This window comes from Trypanosoma cruzi, genomic scaffold (assembly GCF_000209065.1).
Source record: "Trypanosoma cruzi strain CL Brener 1047053516465 genomic scaffold, whole genome shotgun sequence".
In the NCBI taxonomy this organism is placed as follows: domain Eukaryota; phylum Euglenozoa; class Kinetoplastea; order Trypanosomatida; family Trypanosomatidae; genus Trypanosoma; species Trypanosoma cruzi.
This window is the reverse complement of record NW_001849322.1, coordinates 1-20,335: the sequence shown is the minus strand read 5'-3', so window position 1 is coordinate 20,335 and position 20,335 is coordinate 1. Positions and strand designations below refer to the sequence as shown.

The window sequence follows — 20,335 nt, the reverse complement described above, 5'->3', positions numbered from 1 at the left end:
CAATAAAAAGTATGGCACCAGACATGGGCTTCACATTTAATTTTGGCTAGCGCTTCCCTGAGAGGCCTCCCATAAACACACATCGCACGTGATCACAGTGAAGGAGAAGTAACGCCTCCAGTCCAACTGTCATTCGGCGGTACAGATCAAAGAACAGTCCAAAAAATGCCGCAAATCATCAAATATTTCAAAAGTAGCATCTGCACCGTATACGACAAATGCACGGCACGGAAGAAAAGCCATGTCCACAAACACGCAACACACAGAAACAGTAAGAGAGTTTGGAAAAGCAGCACCCACTGCCATTCTCTGTGGATGCAAATGATAACAGCACCACACAACGTGAAGCACCAGTCGGGCACCACATATGGGCCACAGACACACCTACACACCCATTCGCTCTTCCTCCTCCAAATGGCGTGGCCCTCCTTCACCTCCACAAACACGTCTGCTTATCATTCAAGTGTGCCTCTAACGCAAGCACCCAAGGTGCGTTTCGGTAATCCAAAATTCAACACCTATGAAAAGCAGAGGGCATGCTCGCAGAAGCCACACGGCTCCTCAACACAGCCTCTAGCCCTACCCACGACTCTGCAATGCAATGAAGGGAATACAGGCGGCTCTCGTGTCACAGAGGGCAGCCAATGTGAGCGGTGCTCAAATGCGGATAATGCCAAGATGTGTAACAGAAGAGGCGGCGGGAGAAGAGCTCGCAGGGGACGTCACCTGCCACGCCTGAAGTGTGTCGTGTCATTCGTGCAACGGAGAAGTAATGACACTGTTACTGCGGTGCGTGCGCCTCACACTCGGGCCAATGAACGCCTCAATGAACATCCTGCCGAGGACATGCAGCTGGCCGTGCAAACAATCCCGAGTCTCACCAGCTTTCCAGCAGCTGCTCCTTTGGGCAAGGCGTCGCTCTCTTTCTTCCTTGCCTCCCGTGCGCCATCCTCGTATGGAGGAAAACGCCCTCCACAACTGGTGTCATCAAGCACCTCCAAGTAAATTAGGAAGAATTCACGGCCTCGAGAAAAAGCACCCAAAGTGGCAGTCAAAGGGAATTCAATAATGCATGTCATCTTCTGCAGCCGCGTGCATTGCAGCTCTCCTCAGCCACCCACTGTTTCGTCCTTCCTTGTAGACCCAAACCGCATGGTACACTTGGATTTGCTCAGATCCTCCACAGGCTCGCGTAACGGTGTCCGTCCCGCCTGTGCGGCTCATGGTTGCATCACTTCTCTGTTCACCGTCGCACCATCAAATAACGTAAAATAAAGATCCATAACACCACAGCTGTGAGGCAAACACACATGCATCACTCCAACAAGTGCCACTGAGAGAAATTACACGGTATCACACACTCTCTCTAATCAACAATTTGCCGTCAACAATCACAATGGCATTAAAAAGCAGCCTCGGGGCAATCCCTGAGCGCCGTCCCCGCCTCGGCGAGCGACCGACTCTTGGAACCCTGCAGTCCATTGCCGTTCCGGGAAGAACTCCTGCCACCGCCAACCGTGTTCCTCTGTCGCGTTGCCGCACGGAGCTTTTTTCGCAAAACAACGGGCTCCATTTTAAACACGTGCCTATGGGATTGCAAGCAGCAGACGCATGGCGCACCACCTCATTGTTCATTCTCAATAAAAAGAGCATAGGCGCCAATTTGCCGCAGCACTCACAAATGTGCTTCTGTTGTCCTCCCGCGTGTTTTCCCAGACAAACCGTATTGCCAGTACCGCGGTAACACGTGTCCCGGACCTCAAAGTGCTGCAATTTGCTCCGGCACGACGCGGGTGGCCCGAACGCCTGTGGATGCCATCAGCACTCAATGGTATACGGCGCCTCATTCCATACGGTCACACGGAGTGCACCATTTCCTCAATAGAAATTATTCTTCGTCCATCCCTTAAGGATGCTTCCGTTAGTGATGGGCCTTCGAACACAATAGAAGGAAAGAAAATTGAAAATGCGGTAGTACTGCGAAACCGCTGGCCGCAATGATTCTCTCATGAAAGAGCAATTCTCCGATTATGCACCATATACACACAAAACTATCCAAAAACATATGGAACAACTCCTAGTATTTCATACCAAAAACCAAAGCACCCCTTTCCCTCCCTAATTGTTTTTGTATCTCTGCGGTTATTCCTCACTTCGGAAAGCCTCGTCTCCTCTAATACCTACGGATGGTATTGACACTTGGTACTGGCGCACCTTTTCCTACAGAACGCCGCTATCTCATGGTTTTCAGCGCGGCTCACATTATTGGAATTGACGACATCACATCTCTGCCAGTCGCTCATCGGCGTGCTGCAAACAAATAATCTCCCACGACATGTCTCGGGACAATTCCTCCCAACCATTAAAATATGCCGCCAGGCACTCAGTGAAGTGCCGCACAGTGCTGGCGGTGGTGTGGTGCCCACCCGCCGGAATCATCCGCAGCCCAACCAGCGTCATTGGATTTGACTCCACAAAGAAAAAGGCGTCCACCAGCGGAAGGTTTGTGGCCCACGGTTTGTACAGCACCCCGTACTTTATTTTACGGATCGTTTTTTTCATATTCACTCGGCAGCAAACCCTCATCTCCCTTGGGATGCAATTCAGGGCCAACTACAAAACGCAGGGCGTTGCTTGACGTCCTGTTGGCGGCTCAAACTCCGTGAGTTTCTTCGCCATTGCCTTGACAAAGGCACTCTCTGTGAACGATTTCAAAGCAAACCATCCAAAAAATATGGGCAAAATATTGTCCTTCGACGCCAACATCAGCCTCAAAAGCCATTTTATTCTGCTACACTTGGGAGGCGTTCCAATGTCCGTTCCTCGAGGCAAGCAGACAGCGGTGCATTGAAAAGGATCACACCGCCTGCGTATATTTCCCGAACAACTTTCACAAGCCTGTGGGACGGATCCTCAGAACACCATGGCGACTCACCTCCCCGTGAAAAGCACTCTTTCACAGTTACCTCGTTGATCGACTGCAATGCAAACTCCACCGCTCCACAGCGTCCATTAAACGCCTCCTCATCAAAGACATGACGTGGAATCGGTCCCAAAAGATACATGTGTTTTTTGGCCTCTTTCCAGCACTCCGCGTGTTTCTCTTTGGTCCCACCACGCGTCATCCAGGCGCACACCGCCTTCACATCCACCTCGTCGGGGCAATTCACGATGATTCGCGCGGCTTGCAGTTGCTTCTCCCACTCATCATAGTTGGCTACGTTTGGGAATGACACCACAATCATGCCCCATCTATCATAAGGCGCAAAATGTCTCGGTGGCGGCGTTCCCTCCTTTGCCACATCGTAGATAATATACACATTCCCCCCATGCCCCCTCAAACGTCTCAACTCCGAGATGCACATGTCCTCATCGCCGCATCTTGTCACCGTCCTGCTGGTCTTGTCAGACACGTACGCATCTCGTCCACCAAAACAGTGGACTACCAGTTGGAGTTTCTTGGCATCGCAGTGCAGCAGCTGGTAGAGGAGGTACGAGCCGGCAGCCATCGACTTCCCGATCCCGGGCGTCCCAATCAACACACGCCGCCCAGGCTTAAATTCGTTCCCACCGTGAGGGCTGAACCACGCGGTTACATCGCCCTTGACGATCTGCCACGCTCGCTCCACCTCGCAGTTCACAAAAACGTCCTTAGGAAGATCCTGTATCGTATGCCACGAGTACGTCCATCCCTTCTCCGAGGCGAGCACCATCAACACGGGAGGTGCTGCACCACATTGCTGCACAGCGTCATTCTTTTCGAGGGTGTTGCCAACTTCCCTGTACGACCATGACTGTTCTGGCTTCCCCTCATGCACCCCCATTCCAGTCCCCGTTTTCTTTCGCTCAGCGTCGTCCGGAAGTTCCACCGCATGGCTCCGCCTCGCATTGTGCACAGACTCGTACAATCCCTCCAGTTTCCCCGGTGCGCTCGTCGTCGTTGGGTTCCTCGCCTCCTCGGCAGCTGCATCCAAGAAATGTTTGGTGGAGTTATGAACAGCTGCTTTTACGTCCGCAGCAGCCAATGACCACCCCGGTGGATTGTTGACACCCTTATCGCATAGCCTGCGTATATCCTCGTCGAAGACCACTTCACCCTTTACAGCTCGCTTCATACCCAAATAACGACCTGATGCCTGTATCTCGTTCAACGCTCCTTTACCACGGATATACCTCGTGGGGTCCTTGAAAAACTCCTCCAGTAAGACATCCCGATTGGTGTCCACAATGCCCCTGCCGTCCAGTTCCCTCGTAAGAAAGTCGTTCAGCTTCATTACGTTGACGCAAGCTCTTCCCTTAAACAGTACCTCTTCGACATTAGTGGAAATGGTAAATTTCATTTCTTGCGTTCCTCTTAGCCTTTCCGCTGCCTCCCGCCTCGCTTCTGTCGGTACCTGCGTGAGTACTACGTTTGGTGTTCTTCTTGCAAGAGGAGTGATCGTATGCTTTTCCTTCATAGTCCCTACGTTGCCCGAGAGAGTGCACACCTTCGTGAAGAGGCCTAGTAATGGCCCCCAGCGCTTGGGGCGCAGTTAAGTTAAGAATTTCTTCAAGAAGCCGCTGGTCTTGTGCGTAATCATCCGGCTCCTGAACAAACAACTCCATCGTCACATTGTGGTCTTTCATCAACGGCCGCCTGCCGCCAACATAATTCCGAAGGAAATCACTCAGCCTCATGTTGGTGCTGCTCATGGTCCACTGCGGCCACACTTTACTCTCCACCACATGTCGAGCTGCAGCGTCGGAACCATCACAAGAGCCGCTGCAAGGCGCCATCACAACACCCGTGCGGTGAAGCATCCCACTCGCACCGCCCAACTGCGGCATGCAGGCGCCGCTGGCTCCAAAGGACAGTCGCGGCTGTTTCCTCCCGCAGTCCCAATGGCGTTGGGCGTGGCACTCGCACGGCAGGGTGGTCGGTGCGCCGTGCAGCCGCACTGCAACGCCTGTCGGTGAAGCAGTCGAGGCGTGCAACCGGCAAAAACACCGTCACATCATCGCCCTTTTTCATTTTATTTACGTTTTCTGTCTGTTTGCCCCATCACCGACACCAAAAATAAGTGCGCACCTTCACAAAAGGGAAGAAACAAAGAGAAAAGGAGGCACGATCTCACCGTCCCGCCGCGGGCCAACACTCTCCTCCACCCTCCACCATTGCCGCGCAGAGGACCGCAGTCACATCGCAGAGTCAGCACCACAATGTGCACCACACCATCGTGCAGTGAACAATGGGCGAGACGCAGCCACGCATCGCCCCGCTCCATTTTCCCACCACTCAAGTGTTGCGTGCCCGCACAAAATAGCAAACAGAATCAGAGTGCACGCAAACCCAATCAACACCTTCACTCGCTGAAGCACATTATTCGCATGGAGTGACAACATTTGGGGACACACCAGCAGTAGCTGGCTGCATGGAATTTCCCTGCCAACCCCGCAAAGAGACACAACAACTCTGCGGAGTAAAGGTGGCAGCCCCTCGGTGTTGCCCGCAGTCCACATGGCAGGAAGAATCCCACGCACGCATAGTTCCGGACTCCTCGCTGTTTGAGTGCCCAACAGAACATGTGGAAAAATACGTGTGCGCAAGATGGAATTAAATGCGTAAAAAGTCGGCCTGCTTTCTCCGATGGCGTTGGCGAGCAGTCCCACACAATCCAATCAAAGTGGCACGCCGGACAGAATGGCGTCCGTCAATCAATAAAAAAATGCGACACTGAAAAGGAGCAGAGACGAGTTGGCGCATGCGATTGCCAGCGACAACTGTGAGCAACCCGCCAGCACCAACTGAGGTGCCGAGGAGCACGCTTGTGTGGAACTGGCCGTCAGGCAGAGAGGACAAATAAAACAAGAGGGCAGCAAACCCTCTCGTTCAATGTCTCCTGACCGCGACACCAGAATCAAAATACCATAGACGACAAGAGCGGCAACGCCTTCTCCAAAACATCGTGTCAAGAAGCCGCAGGACCTCAGGAAGAGAAGAAGGCAGCGGCGGCAGCCACAGCGGGGGAGGCGATAAAACGGCTGGCAGGCCCCTTCACGTAGACGCGCACACCACATCCGCGTGGGCCGGGGGCGCAGACCGAACCGCTCGGAAACACACGCATCAAATCCGCAAAACAAAGTCGCAGTGAATCGACAGGAACTCCCCGCCAAAAACAAATTTAAAAAGTAGCGTTTTTCAGGGGGGAATCCGCTTTTCCGACGACGGCACGGACGCCTCGCAGGAACTTCTTGCAAATCTCCCTTCGCAGGTCCGCATGAAAACGCAGCGGAATAAAAAGCAAGCGCAACGACGCAAAAACAATAATCCTCCTGACCGACCAGGTGGCGGGCCGCCCTCGCGCAAGTGGACAAAACACAACTTCACTTCGGCCTTGTCGTGGTGGTCGTCTCGCAGCATTTTCTTCCTTCTCGTCGCAGTGCACATCCCCCTCCCACAAATCATTTGTTCAGGCCATGTTCCTGCGGCCAAACATCGCGCTGCTGGATCCCGCGGCACAGTCCTCGGCACAGAAGTGAGGGAGGAAGAGGGACCGCAGAAGGTGCGAGCAAATCCGAATTCGGTGGCGGTCGCTGCAGTGAAGATTGACGTCCCACGCGGTGTCCCTTTTCTGGGTCCGGCCCTCACCGTGCCATGCTCTCAGCGTGCGGTGCGCCGGCCGCTCCAAACATCCACACGTGCTTGCGTCTCACCGTCGCTCCCAGCCCCGTTCGTTGGCTGCATCAGGGATGCCGCCATCCAGAGACGGGCATAAGGACGTTGCTTCCAACAAAACCCTCGGAGGCACCCGCTGGGCCAACGACGACCGTCACTGCGGGATGTGTGGCCCTTCCGCCGCTCACCTCAAATCGCACTTCTACGCCTCCTCAAGCAGCAGCAGCAGCAGCATAAATACACCGGTCCACTAGTGGCCCTCACCAGCCATTGCAGGAAGACCACTGTGCCCCAGTGCCATGAAACCCATATTGCATTGACGGGCCACTTCGTAAAACCCTGTCGCATCCTCCCCATTACGCGGAAACACATCCGTCGTGCATGTGGCCACCGCAGCCAAATGAATCCGGTCCAAACACCCTCCAAATCAAATTCCCCTTTCCTCAAGCCATTCCTTCATTCCATGCGCCCTGACCCTCATCCGCACGTGCCCACTCACACAAGCCGCAAAAGAATGGTGGTGGCCGCCCAACGCTCCGGAAACACATGCCCAGCACGCACGCGCATAACGGCGGAGAAGCGCACACCTAAAAGGATGCGGCCCTCCACAGCAGTCGCAGCCCATCGCGCGCATCACACCCGCAGGAAGAGTGACTCGCCGTGCTCTCCCTCTCTCCTCCCCTCGCTTCATGCCCACAGAGGAAGCAGCAGCCACCCGCAACCGCCAGCACACGCCACAAAAGAAGCATCCAAATCCACTGCAATCTGCATGCATGTGGTTGTGTGTGCCTGCAGGCACACGAGGCAAAGAAGTGAAAACAGGAGCAGAGCATGTGAGGGGACGCACAAACAAAAATGTACAGCAGAAGTGCATGGCAGAAATAGCAGGACTGCTCAAGCTCATGATACTGCACTGCAGACCAAAGCAGCGGCAATTCATAAAAAATTTATTAAAATCAAAAAAAAATTCATCCTCACCTTCCACACCTCACACTTTGGAAAAAAAAAAATTTTTGAAAAAAATGAAAAAAGTCGTCCTCTATTACGGCCACACCCAAATAATAAAAAAGAGAAAAAAAGAAAACCCACACACACAAAGGTGCACCCAACTACCATGTTGCTCCAGAAACTGTCTGTAGATATTCTGTCCAAAAAGAAAATCGAAAAGATATTTACATCTCTTTCAGCCGTCCGACCCTCCGTGTGTCCGCACATCGTTTATATTTCATGGGGTCATCTGCGTGTTGCTGCTCCCTTCAGTCCTTTTATTGGTGCGTGAGTGCGGCCCGCAGAGCACAGTCACTCGTGTGTGTGGGGACTGAGAGAAGCACGCAGACATGACGGGAGTCGCGTCACTCCATCGGGAGAGTGAGCGCAGCAAAAGAAAGAAATCATCAGGAGGGAAAAGAAATGCTCACGAGACTGCCAGCGCGTGAAATAAACACAAAAAACAAAACAAAAGAAAAACACGGCGGCAGGGTGTGGCTGTGTGTGCAGCGCTGCGGGTGTCTGCCAGCCCTGGCCGCAAAAAAACAAAACAAGAGGGAAGAAATGTGTGCTCCGCCCCACAGGCCCTCGTCGCACGCCCACACGTCACGGCTCCCTCAGCGCGCCGTTCGTCGCGGCCCCGCCTCATGCGTGCAGCAGGCGAGGCGCACAGGGCCGTCGTCATGAGCGTGTCGGTGGGTGTGCGGGTGGAGCAGTTGGGCGGAAACACACGGCACCCCTCGCAGGAAGAGTGCAGAAGAAACAATTAAAGAGGGAAGAGTAGAAAAGAAAAAACGTCCATAGTGACTGCCCCAAAAAAAAAAGAATGGAGAGTGGAGAAAAAAAAAAAACAGAAATAAAAATTTTTTTTAAGCAAACAAAAATGATTAAAAACAGACATAAAAAAACATGAGAAATTATACTCCTAACAGAAAAGAAAATTAAGAGCCGGAAAAAAAACGCTTACAATGGTTGCCCCAAAGCAGCAAGGGGAAAATGGAAAACATTAAAAGAAAACAAAAACAAATTATTCTCTGCGTAGTAAATTTTATTCCTAGCGGTGTGTGTGAGTGTCCTGCAGGGAATGGCACAAGTGCTCCACACTGAGGCCGCACACTCCTCACGCAGCCGCAAAACCCCACAGCCCCAGCAGAAGCAGCAGCGGCAGCAGTCCGCTCCCAGCAGAATTCAAGCTCACCTCTGGCACAAAGAATTGCACATCCTCAGTCCGAGAGGTATTCTTCTTTGCCGCTCCACCCTCACTCACTTCTTCAACTGCATGGGAGTCCAATTTCATGGGCACCGCTGGAGCTGCTGAATTTTTCTCTGGGCCAGACACAGCAGATGCGATGGTTTGAGGAACACCTCCCGCTTGTGATTCCGGAGCTCTCTTTGGAACGGGTATCCTTTCCTTGATTGCAGTCATCTCAGTGGGATTCAGTGGGCGGTTGTACAGCAAGACGTTTGTCACCGTCGCATGGGATTCTTGTTCGTGCCCACCGCACGCGCCAAAGCAAAAGGTTACAAGCTCAAGTGGTGTCTCACCTGTTAACGGCAATTCTTCCTCCCCCAGCGACTTGCCATCAACGTACACGGAGCTCTTGTTGCCTTGCAGCATGAGTGCCACTTGGTATTCTTTCTTAAGCTCCCAAGTGCCACTTTTTGGTTTCTTCTCGTATTCGAATATCGTCACCCACTTTTTATCCGCCGTATACAGGATTCCCATGGTATGCGTGGAATTAGTTTCCCCCAAAATCGCACCCAGTAGAGGAGCGTCTGCAGTCGGAGCCTCTTCGATTGTCACCGACGCCACAAGTGTGAAGTTGTGGCTCAAGGATACATGACGCACATTATTAGCCCAAGTGTTCACAGGCCACATTGCCCCGGAGCCAGGCTCCGTCAATTGAAGCCCATCATCGACCTTCTTCGCGTTCGTCACCGTTGCATTCAGGCAAAGGTACTCGTCGTACCACGTGTCATCACTGGCCGCATCGGACAATACCGCCACCAGACCCACCGTGGGTATAGACAACCCGGAGAAGAAAACGTCCTTTTGCGCCCAGGTCTTCAGGACAAACTTGATTTTATTCAGTTCCTCCGCCAAGTGGGAAAGTGAAATGGCCCTGCCTTCATAATCGCCCCTCCGTCGTAAAAGATGCAAACTGCCATCCGAGTACAGCAGGGTGCTGGCGAGCATCCAATTCGCAGCAGCATCCAAGCCAACCGGTCCAACAGAAAACGAGCGGTTGTTGTCCGTCACCCAAACGTAGAGCGCATTGGCCTCCTCCTCCCTCGAGAAGTTCCCTCTCTGAGTGTACAGCATGACCTTCCTGCCCTCAATGGTCGCGGTGATGAGGGCATCCACGTGCAAGTTCAGATCCCGAAAACTTGATTGTGAGTTGACCCACACGCCTGGAAGCGTCCCGATGGCCTCCGTCCACGCTGTCCCCATGTCACGCGACTCGTACACCCTCTGTTCGTCCTCGCAGTCAACAATCATGAGAAGTGATCCCTCCCACTCGGTGATGCGGGGTGCAAAGCATTTCGCAGGGGAAACGCCTGTTGAGAGCGACCATTTTTCGCCGTCTTCCTTCGAGTAAATGATCATGGAGTAAAAGTCACCATTTCCGCTCTTCGCCATCACAGGAAACACAATGGTGCCGTCCTCCATCAGAACACCTGAGCCACCAGCGGCAACAAACTCCTTCAAGTTACCTTGGTGAGCAGTCATAGTACTCCCGCTCAATGGAGATCTGATTGGGCCCCATTCGATCCGTTCACTCAGTTTGCCACCCGTAGGATTCGTGACCTCACCAACAACCAGTTTCAGCTCAAATTTGCCCCATTTCCAGTTCCCACCACTTTCATTGTGCACATCAAAGCCTCCCGCAAGAAGAAACACCTTATTGCCCTTCATGGTGGTGGTGGGGCGGAGCACAACATCCAAACCCTCATTTCCCTCCGCTTTACCAAGCACAGTGTGTGCCCTCCATTCTTCCTTTTTGACCTTTTCAACAAGAGTGGGCCATTCCCACGCAGAGTCGATGTACCCCGCAACAACATCAGAAGACGGCTTACCTAATGGAGCACCTTGATATTCGGTTTCCATGTGACCCTCGGCAAAAGCAGCAATTACTCCACCAGCACTGACGAGAGAGGGTGAAACAAATGCATCCCGCTTCGTCCCTTGAGACGTTCCATCTTTCGGCAGCATCTGCGTCTTCTGCGGCACAAATAGAACGACCGTATGAGGCAATTGCGCATTCCCCGAATTACTCGTCACGGCGTTCGAAGCCCCACCAGTGCCGCAGCACACCATCACAACGACGAGGAGAAGCAGCACCGCGGAAGCAAACACACGCCGGGACATGTTAGGCCTCTGCGGCTCACTCTCTCTTCCCTCCCTCCTCCTTCCGCTGGATCCGGTCACACGGCGACGGTAGTCTGTGCGGGGTGCCATGACTGCAGCAACACGTGAGAGCATATAAATATATATGTGTGTGTGGGCGGTGTGTGTGCTGTTGGTCCTTTCAGGGTCTTCAAGTTTCACAGTGGCGAGTAGCGCTTGTTTGCTTTCACTCCTAGTATGTCGGTATGCATGAGGCGGAGAAGGACAACAGCGGCAATACATCAGACACGTCGGCGGGGTTAGAGCGGAGCACCCACGCAAAGAGAGGGACACAAGACAATCCGGAAGGGACAGCACGGAGGACCACCGCACACAGAAAAGAGCAGCAACACGGCAAGCCACGGCGGGCCGTCGGTGTGTGCGGGCCAGCCCTCACGCGGTGCAACACGCCTCACACCCAACAGGGAATGACAGACAGACAGGCGGAGGGAAATGAATGGATGCCGTCAAGACGCACTCACAATCAACATGGCCCGTGAGCATGCGGCCACTCCACGCAGGAACACAGGAGAAAATGATGACAGGGGAAAAGCAAGAAGCAGCACAAACACACGGAGGGAACAAACACCAGTCGCAGGAAAAGCACCGCCACGGCCCTCGCCCTGGCCGGCAACTCCACACCAGCCATCACAAACGCACCATCGCAGTGCTGCCAGTCCGCGGACGAGAGGATTCGGCCCTCCACAAAAGGGAGGCACACACCGCCAGCAGCCACCCACCAATGGACGAGGATGAGAAGAGACCCACCGCCACCGCCTCCAGTTCAGTCCCACGGAAAACGGGATACAGCCACAGCCCCGCAGCCAACACAGCGCACGCGGAGCAAGCAGTCACCCAAAGAGCCACACGCGGAAGCGATTCCTCATCCATCCATGACGCGGCGCCTCACCCCACGCGGTTACACAGAGTTCGCCATTTCCTCAATAGAACTTATTCGTCGTCCATCCCCTAAAAATGCTTCTGTTAGTGATGGGCCTTGGAACACAATAGAAGAAAATGGACAATGCAGTAGTACTGCGACACCGCCAGCAACAATGATGCGCTCATACCGGGGCAATTCTCCTATTATGCCTCGTACCCACACACACAATAAACACAATATATAAAAACCACCCAATGTTTTCACCAGAAAACAAACAACCCCACTCCCTCCCTAATTTATTCTGCCACTGTTATGTTCGATAGCGTTGGACAGTTCTGAAATCTGTGCGATATACTGCCGTCTGGTGCTGGCGCACCCGCACCGTATGCACACAAAAAAGTATCCACAAATATATAAATCCCACAACATTTTTTTACCAGAAATCAAAACTACCCCTTTCATTCCCTAATTCGTTCTCCTATTACGTTTTTCCTCACCTCAGAGAGCTTCGCCCATTCTAAGCTCTCCGGATGATATTGCTGCTACGTACTGGTGCACCTCTTCCTCCCAGAACGCCGCAACCTCTCGGTTTTCAGCGCGACTCACATTATTGGAATCGACGACATCACATCTCCGCCAGTCATCCATCGGCGTGCTGTCTGCGTGCTGCACGTAAATAATCTCCCACGACATGTCTCGGGATAACTCCTCCCAACCATTAAAATATGCCGCCAGACACTCAGTGAACTGCCGCACAGTGCTGGTTGTCGTGTGGTGCCCACCCGCCGTAGCCATCCGCAGCCCAACCAGCGTCATTGGATTTGTGTCCACAAAGAAAAAGCCGTCCACCAGCGGAAAGTTATGGACTTTAGGCTCATACAGCACCCAGTGGTCCATAGCAACCGGATTGGAAAGACGTTCCGGTGGCGGTAAAACCTCTTTTCTGGTGAAGCTCGTGTCTGAGTGCTCCTTCAGCGCACAGCTGTGTGGCCCACGTCGTCCTGGTGGCCTCAGTTCCCTGATTTTGAGTCTTATCGCACGCAGGAAATCCTCATTCAAAAATGCGGATACGGCATACTTTTCAATAAGATATGGTGGGACATAATCCCAGAACCTCAGAACGAAAAAAATAAAATCGGACTGCTTCATTTCATTCTCCAACCGGGACAGAGTTTCACGTTCGAGGTGGGGAGATATCAATACATTCAGAGGCGACTCAATGCTGTTTCCTCGTCGTACTCGGACAACCCTCACAAGCTTTCGAGACAAGTCACTGTCATTGGACGAGTAACAGCAGCCAATACCCAAATTACGCTCTAATTCCGAGGCGGTCGACCCATCCACGGCCTGCTGACACGCTTTGATGCGGTCATCATATGCCTGTTTGCCAAATATGAAGCGGAGAATTGGTCCCACGTTATTCATGCAACCCCTCACCTCCTCCCAGTACTCCGCTTGCTCCTGCAGGGGTCGATTGCGCTTCATCCAAATGCACATTGCCCTCACATCGTTTTCTTCGGGACAATTTGTTACGATTGCAGTAGCGTCCATTTTTTTTGTCCACCGTTCATATTCGTTTTTGTCTGGTGGTGTCACCACAATCATGCCCCATCCCTTGCAAGGCAAACCAGCAGCCGGTTGATGAAATGCCAATGCCGCATCGTAGATAATATACCCCTTCACCCCACGCAAAGAAAAAGCGTTCACAACATTCTCAATCCTGGGGTCACCCTTGTATGTTGATACCGTTTTGGTGATCTTGTCAAACAGGAATGATTGACTCCCAATAAAGTACGCAACCATTGGGAGCTGCTCGACATCGCAGTGCAGCAGCTGGTAGAGGAGGTACGAGCCGGCAGCCATCGATTTCCCGATCCCGGCCGTCCCAATCAACACACGCCGCCTAGGCTTAAAGTGGGTCCCACGGTGACTGCTGAACCACGCGGTTACATCGCCCTTAACAATCTGCCACGCTCGCTCCACCTCGCAGATTACAAAAACGTCCTTAGGAAGATCCTGTGTCGTATGCCACGAGTACGGCCATCCCTTCTCCGAGGTGAGCACCATCTGCCTAAGAAGTGCTGCACCGGATCGCCGCACACCGTCATCCTTTTCGAGAGTTCGGCCAACTGCCTTGTACGTCCATGAGTGCGGTGGTTCACCCTCCCTCACCTCCATTCCCGTCCCCTCGCCGCCAGAAACCTCCACGACATGATGCCACCTCGCATTGTACACAGACTCGTAGCATCCCTCCAGGTATATCGGCGCACTCATCGTCATTGAGCTCATCAATTCAATGAAGGCTGCATCCAATAAACGTTTAGTGATGCCATCAACACTTCTTTTTACCTCCTCGGCAGCTAATGACCACTTCAGTAGATTGTCCACACCTTTCTCGCAAAGGTCGTCTGCATCTTCCTCCATATCCATTTCCTCCCTCACAGCCCTCTCCATCCTCTTGTAACGATCGGATGTCTGCATTTCGAGCAGTAAAAACTTAGCGCGAATATACCTCGCAGAATCCTTTATAAACTCCTTCAGCAAGACATTCTGATTGGCGGGCAAAATGCCCATGCCGTCCAACTCCATCGCAAGAAAATCATTCAATTGCATGTCCATGACGCGAACCCTTCCTCTAAATAGCACATCTTTGATCGTGGTGGCAACGGTCAATTCTACTTTTTGCCACCGCCTTTCCCTTTCTTCCGCCCAACGCCTTTCTTCCGTCTCACGCCTTTCTCCTCACAGCACCTGAGTGAGAACTTCGTTTAGTTTTCTCCTTGTAACAGGAGTGACCGTATCCTTTCCTTCATAGTCCCTCCATTGCTTAAGAGAGTACACACCCTCGTGGTGAAGCCTGTGTACATCTTCTTCCATATCCATTTCATCCCTCACAGCCCCCTCCATCTCCGCATAAGCATCGGATGCCTGTATTTCGTTCAATACTCCCGCATCGCGGATATACCTCGTGGGATCAATAAAAAAATCCCCCAGTAAGACATTCTGATTGGCGCGCAAAATGCCTCTGCCGTCAAATTCCATCGTAAGAAAATCATTCAGCTCCATTTCATTGACGCGAACTCTTCCTCCAAACAACAAATCTTCGATCATATCATATAAGTTAAATATTACTTGTTGTTGGTCCCGCCTTGCCCTTTCTTCCGCCTTCCGCCTTTCTCCTCTCAGTACCTGAGTGAGAACTTCGTTTAGTTTTCCCCTTGCAGCAGGAGTGACCGTATCCTTTCCTTCATAGTCCCTCCATTGATCAAGAAAGTACACATCCTCATGGTGAAGCTTATTAATGGCCTCCAATAGAATCTTCCTTTTCTCCAGCTCTTGGTACGCAGTTAAATTAAAAATTCTTCTAAGAAGCCGCTGGTCTTTTAAGTAGGCATTGGGTCTCAAAAAAAACGCCTCCATCGTCACTTTGTGGTCTTCATCAACAGCCGCCGTGTCGCCCAAGTAGCTCCGAAGGAATTCATTCAGCTTCATGTTGCTCCTGTTAGTGCTTCCCTCCCGCAGGATGTCCTTTACAGTGCTGCTCATGGTCCACTGCGGTCGATGCATTTCCTCCGCTCTTCTGCGCGTCTCATCGGGTTCATCTGTGTCATCCTCAGACTCCGACCTCGCTCTCCTCTGACCATCTCCCTGCGGCACAGCAGACGCTTGATTTCCAGGCATTGTTTCCCCTTGTTTTCTTGGTTGGATCGAGTTAAAGCTGAACACTGACCAACAAACGAGAAAAGAATAAGAAAGAAGATAATCAAAGGAATGACTGGCAGCCACAACAAAAAAAACATCCACACAGTATTCGATGCACACCACATGCAAAAGGACCACCAAAACGACGGAAAGTGGGTGCCATCCACCCAGCACAGTGTTGGTGAGAGCAAACAATAACAACGTGGTGCGCGCGGAGGGTTCGTCCACGCATCCCGCTCGCCACGGTCCCGCACCCGTGTGGAACCGCCGACACCGCACACACTTGACAAGAGGACGTGGGCACATAAACCCTGACAGAAGCACAAATCATACACGCCACAACAGCGGCGCATCATGGTAAGTTCCAACACAACAGAAAAGAGTACAAATTGCACATTTTATGAAAAATATCTGCAATGCGCGTGTCAAAAAAGAGTGCCGTGACGCCGCCTTTCATATTGCATTCGCCATTCACGTATCACTGGGAAGCACGCAGCCACCACTCCTCCGTTCCGCTCCCCGTGCTGCTCGCGTCGCTCCACTGGAGGAAGTTTTCACCGCACATCCCCCTCACCGTGCACTGCGGAATACAAATCAACCACACGGCATGGGTGCGGTGCCACTCCGCAAATAAATCCCAGGAAACTCCCCGCTGCCTCGTGTGGCACGGGCGGCAGCAGTCTCATTATGCCTGCGAAAGGCTTTTTTCCCAAACAAGAACGCGGCCCCACCACACGCCCGTAAAAACGTTTGGTCCGTCGCACGCAAAGGAGTGGAGCGAGGGAACAGCAGGAAAGGCAACACCAGCAGCCATGAGCAGCCCGCACACGCCAACACGCCGCTGCCCCGCATATCACCAAAAACAAAAATACCAAAGAAAAATGTCACATCCCAACTGCAAATCTCGAGTGCGGTTGCAGCACACACACCCACCTCCTGGGCGTGTGCGGCCCCTCGCTGCTCGGCGCTCCAAGTGGGATCACCAAAAGCACCAATTCGGGAACATTCGACCACCGCCACAGCAGTCACGCTCCCCATTTCTCACAAAGGCGAAGGCTTGCAGTGGCGCAGCGAACGGCGGCACGCACAGTCGCAGAGTAATGGACTGCCGCGGGAAGCACGCAACGGCGATGCGCCCCTCCTTTTGGGCCGCCCAACAAAAAACATGTGTCGCGCAGTCCCCGTGAGCAACACACATTGAGCCGTATTCAGCTCCACTACTGTGGCCATCCGCACACACAGCATGAGTGCGACAACGCAGGCCAGGAAGCACGGAATAACAGCACTCATCCCTCCCATAAAGGCTTTGCGGCGTCCGTGCTGCCCTCAACAATAATTCCACCCCACACCACCCTTCTGCATATCCGCAGCAAAAAGGCCCACACGGTGTACACTACATTAGGAGTTCCTAAAGAGCAAGCCGGATCATCAGAGCGCTGCTCTCTTCTCAATGTTGGGTAGAGGCTCTCTGATCATTGTCGCCGCCAACCTGCGGTGTTATGGAGAGGCATTACGTTCTCGGCAAATCTCTCCATTTACTTCACTTTCCCGACGCCGCAAATGGAGTGACGTCCCACAAGTGGTTCCGACCGTTCCGAAGAACGTGACGTATCAGACTCACTGAAACTGTGTGCGTGTGTGTTATTACGGGCGAGCGACACGATGCTCTTGCACATCCATGTATTCCGATCCTGCGCAACACCCCATTTGGCGGTGCTGAAAACGTTGGACACCAAACACGCACAAATCGCACAATGAATGCCTCTGGAGAACAAACCCCCCATTAACGTCACCGCAGGCACCGTGACAACAAAAAAAACAAAAGAAATCCAACCTCTGCGCGTCCTCCCGCAAGAAGTTGAAGACACACACGCTTGTCCCCTTGGCTTCACCCCAACTCCTCAAAAGTTGATAGGTCTATAGCACGAGGATCACGCTACTCCTGCCTCGCTCCCTGTCACGAAGCATGGCATTGCGCATATCCAGTGCATCTGCATCACCCACATACGTCCCTTTGGGGCATTCGCCTCGGTAGTCACCAAGCACGCGCCGCTAGAAAGTGTACCCCCAGTCTATGCTGCTTCTCCTGAGGACCTTGCTGCCTTGCCGCACAAACAAGTCCACAATTTACGCATTATGACTGCAGACACGTGCCAGTGGGGATTCCCGCCCTTTCCCTCAGCCTTGCCAAGTGCGTACGCCATACAAATGCCGGTCATAGGGCAGACACACAGGCGCCGATACCCGTGACAGTGCGTGAGATACTCGCCGCAGAATGAGGTGCCGCAGGTCTCCGCTCACTGATCCAGATTGACCACGCTGAAGCCCACAATTCCCGTGGGTTGGCACCCCGATGGGTCGTCGTGGTTCGTTGACTCCCATGATGGAGGAGTGCCAAGCAAGCAGGAACCAAAAGCCTGGACACTCTGTGGAGCCAAAAAGATAGAAAACACGGGCTGGCACGGGCACAGCTAAGCGCCATGGGAGAAACATCTCAGCTCATCCCATGGAAAACACTTCACCAACGTCACTGCAACATTGGCCTCTTGCTTCGTGGGTGTGTCAACTCCCTCCTCACTCCGTGCCAGCCTCCGTTCAATTCCCCGCCCAGCAGTACTACGCGTCACACTGCGCTGCCTCCGCACAATCACGCTTCGCGGCCAACCATCGTGATGCACCTCAAACTGCAGTCGCATCCAACCTCGAAAGCCCTCGCACCCTCTTCCGCCCTCCTGTGTGTCGAGAGAAGACGTCTCTCTCGCGGTCTTCGCGTCCTCCCCAATAAAGCTCTGCAGTTGTGCCCAAACATCACCGGATCTCTTGCCAAGAAGGAAGCCGTGTGCGACGTGACCAATGTGACCATACACAAATTTAAAAAACGGTTTATAGGCTCTCTGGAGTGCCCTGCGTGCGCCCGCATGCACGATGGGAACACACACGGTGCGAGTCGGATGAGATCATCGTTCCACCTCGCATCCCCACCAGGTGAGTCATTGACGGCTCCATCCCGCTTCACGACAGGTCGAATAACAGTGCACACGTAAGTGGCTGTGCGTTGCATTCACATGTGGTTCCCCTTTTGGGTCCAACGTCGTCAGGTGGTGTAAAGAGACGAGTCGCATTGTCATTCTTCCATTTGCTGCTGCTCCCGCCTCATTTCCCGTAAGGAGCCACTGACCCCTCTCTCTTTGGCGATAAAGGGTCCTCACGCATGGGATGCATCCTGCCTCGTGTGGCATGAGGAACAGCAGAGAGTCCCCAACGTTGCCAATGCGGGATTGACCGTCCAGTGCGGTGAGTACAACACGCTGGATCCGTCGGAGGATCGTCGTGCACACTTCAGTCCGCCCGTGGCGGATACAATCCTCGGGCAGCCACACCTGTGCAGAACAGAACACCCTGTTGGAGCACGCCGAGCAGCTCCACCGACGTGTTGGAAAACCTCACAAAAAGAGGTCCGGTCAACCTGCGACACATTACCGTGCAACTTTAATACGCTGAAATCGAGAAGAGCGTTTCTGCCTGAGAGTGTTCGCCCCATCATTATCATCATCACTGCTCAAATCATCTCAACAGGCAACAATGGCATCGCTCTCGTATTGCTCATGCCCGTTGGCCTCCTCCACTCGCTGCCTCACGTCCGTATGGATAAACTCTCGTCATGCACGGCGATGCACCCTCTCGTTTCAGATAAATACCAATATTTCATAGTCACGAAGGCGGCGGGTCAGTTCTCCCTTCATAGTCACAGTTTTCTTTTCTTCTTTTATATACGACATTGTCACTATTCCTTGATCGTCCGAGGGCTCTCCGTAGAAACGCGGCCTACGTTCCCGTTTCGAATGACGTTGTCATGCGACATGGATTTTCTCCAAGGATTCGAATGCTCAGTGGTCGAAGGCAGGGGCACTCCCACAACATGTGCGATAGAACTTCCCGTGGATTGTCGGGGGCTCAGCGGCTGGTGGGGGTTGCAGTAGCGGAGTGGCTGAAGGGCTATGGCTGTCATCGGAGCTTGCAGAGGTGCGTTGTCCGTGTTTGGCTTGTTGATACGCTTGGCATTTTCGATAGTGACCTGCGCGTGAGGCACTTCTTGGGAAGACCGTGGAGCTGTCGCAGAAACCAAGTTTGAGGACTTCAACGATTGGAGCGCCAGGGTGGACACGTCGGGCGTGTACCTTCATATTGTGGACGGACGAGAAGACTCTGCCACCGATTGGGCAGGGCGGCGTTGATCCGCTGCTCGTCGTTCTACGAGGAGGTGCCGTGGACACGCCAGGTGGAGGTTCCGGAGGAGGTCGGGGCGGTCCTGCCTCTTCAGTGAGGGAGGGACGGCGCCACCGACATGAAGGGTTGCATGTAATCTGCGTGGCGCGTGCCATTCTACCGAGGAGTTGGTTGGAGTCGCAACGTGCCCGCGCACAGAGACGTGATTCGATGCCCGATGCCTGCCTGGACACCGTGAATGGGGTCCTCGCCACACCGACGAGCGCCCGGCGTGCGGTGTGTGCGTCTTCTGCTTCCTCCTCGACTCCCTTCCATTATAACCTCTTGACGGCGGTAAGGAGGTCCACGTGCCAGATTGGGATGCATTCTTGCGGGAGAGAACGTGCAATCGTGGCTTCTTCGTCAGCGGCCTCACTGCGTGGGATACCGCAGTGTGATGGGGAAAATATAAATTCTACAGGACGGCCTCGCTTTACTAAGGGAAGCAGCATAA

At 53.2% G+C, this 20,335-nt stretch overlaps 1 protein-coding gene and 3 pseudogenes across 1 annotated transcript, besides 7 other annotated features; all 4 read right to left on the bottom strand.

The window, feature by feature from the left end:
- Positions 1–1,755: a sequence feature (heterozygous, non-Esmeraldo-like haplotype).
- Positions 1,756–2,835: a sequence feature (areas merged during assembly that could not be assigned to a particular haplotype. This can correspond to areas where the two haplotypes were merged or to regions with more than two copies in the genome that were merged during assembly.).
- On the bottom strand, positions 2,119–4,677 carry Tc00.1047053507819.40 (annotated as a pseudogene).
- Positions 2,836–2,918: a sequence feature (heterozygous, Esmeraldo-like haplotype).
- Positions 2,919–3,008: a sequence feature (haploid, Esmeraldo-like haplotype).
- Positions 3,009–20,335: a sequence feature (areas not merged during assembly with more than two copies in the genome that could not be assigned to a particular haplotype).
- Positions 7,594–7,624: a sequence feature (AT_rich).
- Positions 8,763–11,126, bottom strand: Tc00.1047053507819.30 (trans-sialidase, putative; the record flags this gene model as incomplete). Its single annotated transcript, XM_804903.1, has 1 exon — positions 8,763–11,126. The coding sequence occupies one exon, from the start codon at positions 11,124–11,126 to the stop codon at positions 8,763–8,765; it is 2,364 nt and encodes a 787-aa protein (XP_809996.1).
- Positions 12,379–14,955, bottom strand: Tc00.1047053507819.20 (annotated as a pseudogene).
- Tc00.1047053507819.11 lies at positions 17,504–18,097 on the bottom strand (annotated as a pseudogene).
- Positions 19,519–20,335: a mobile genetic element.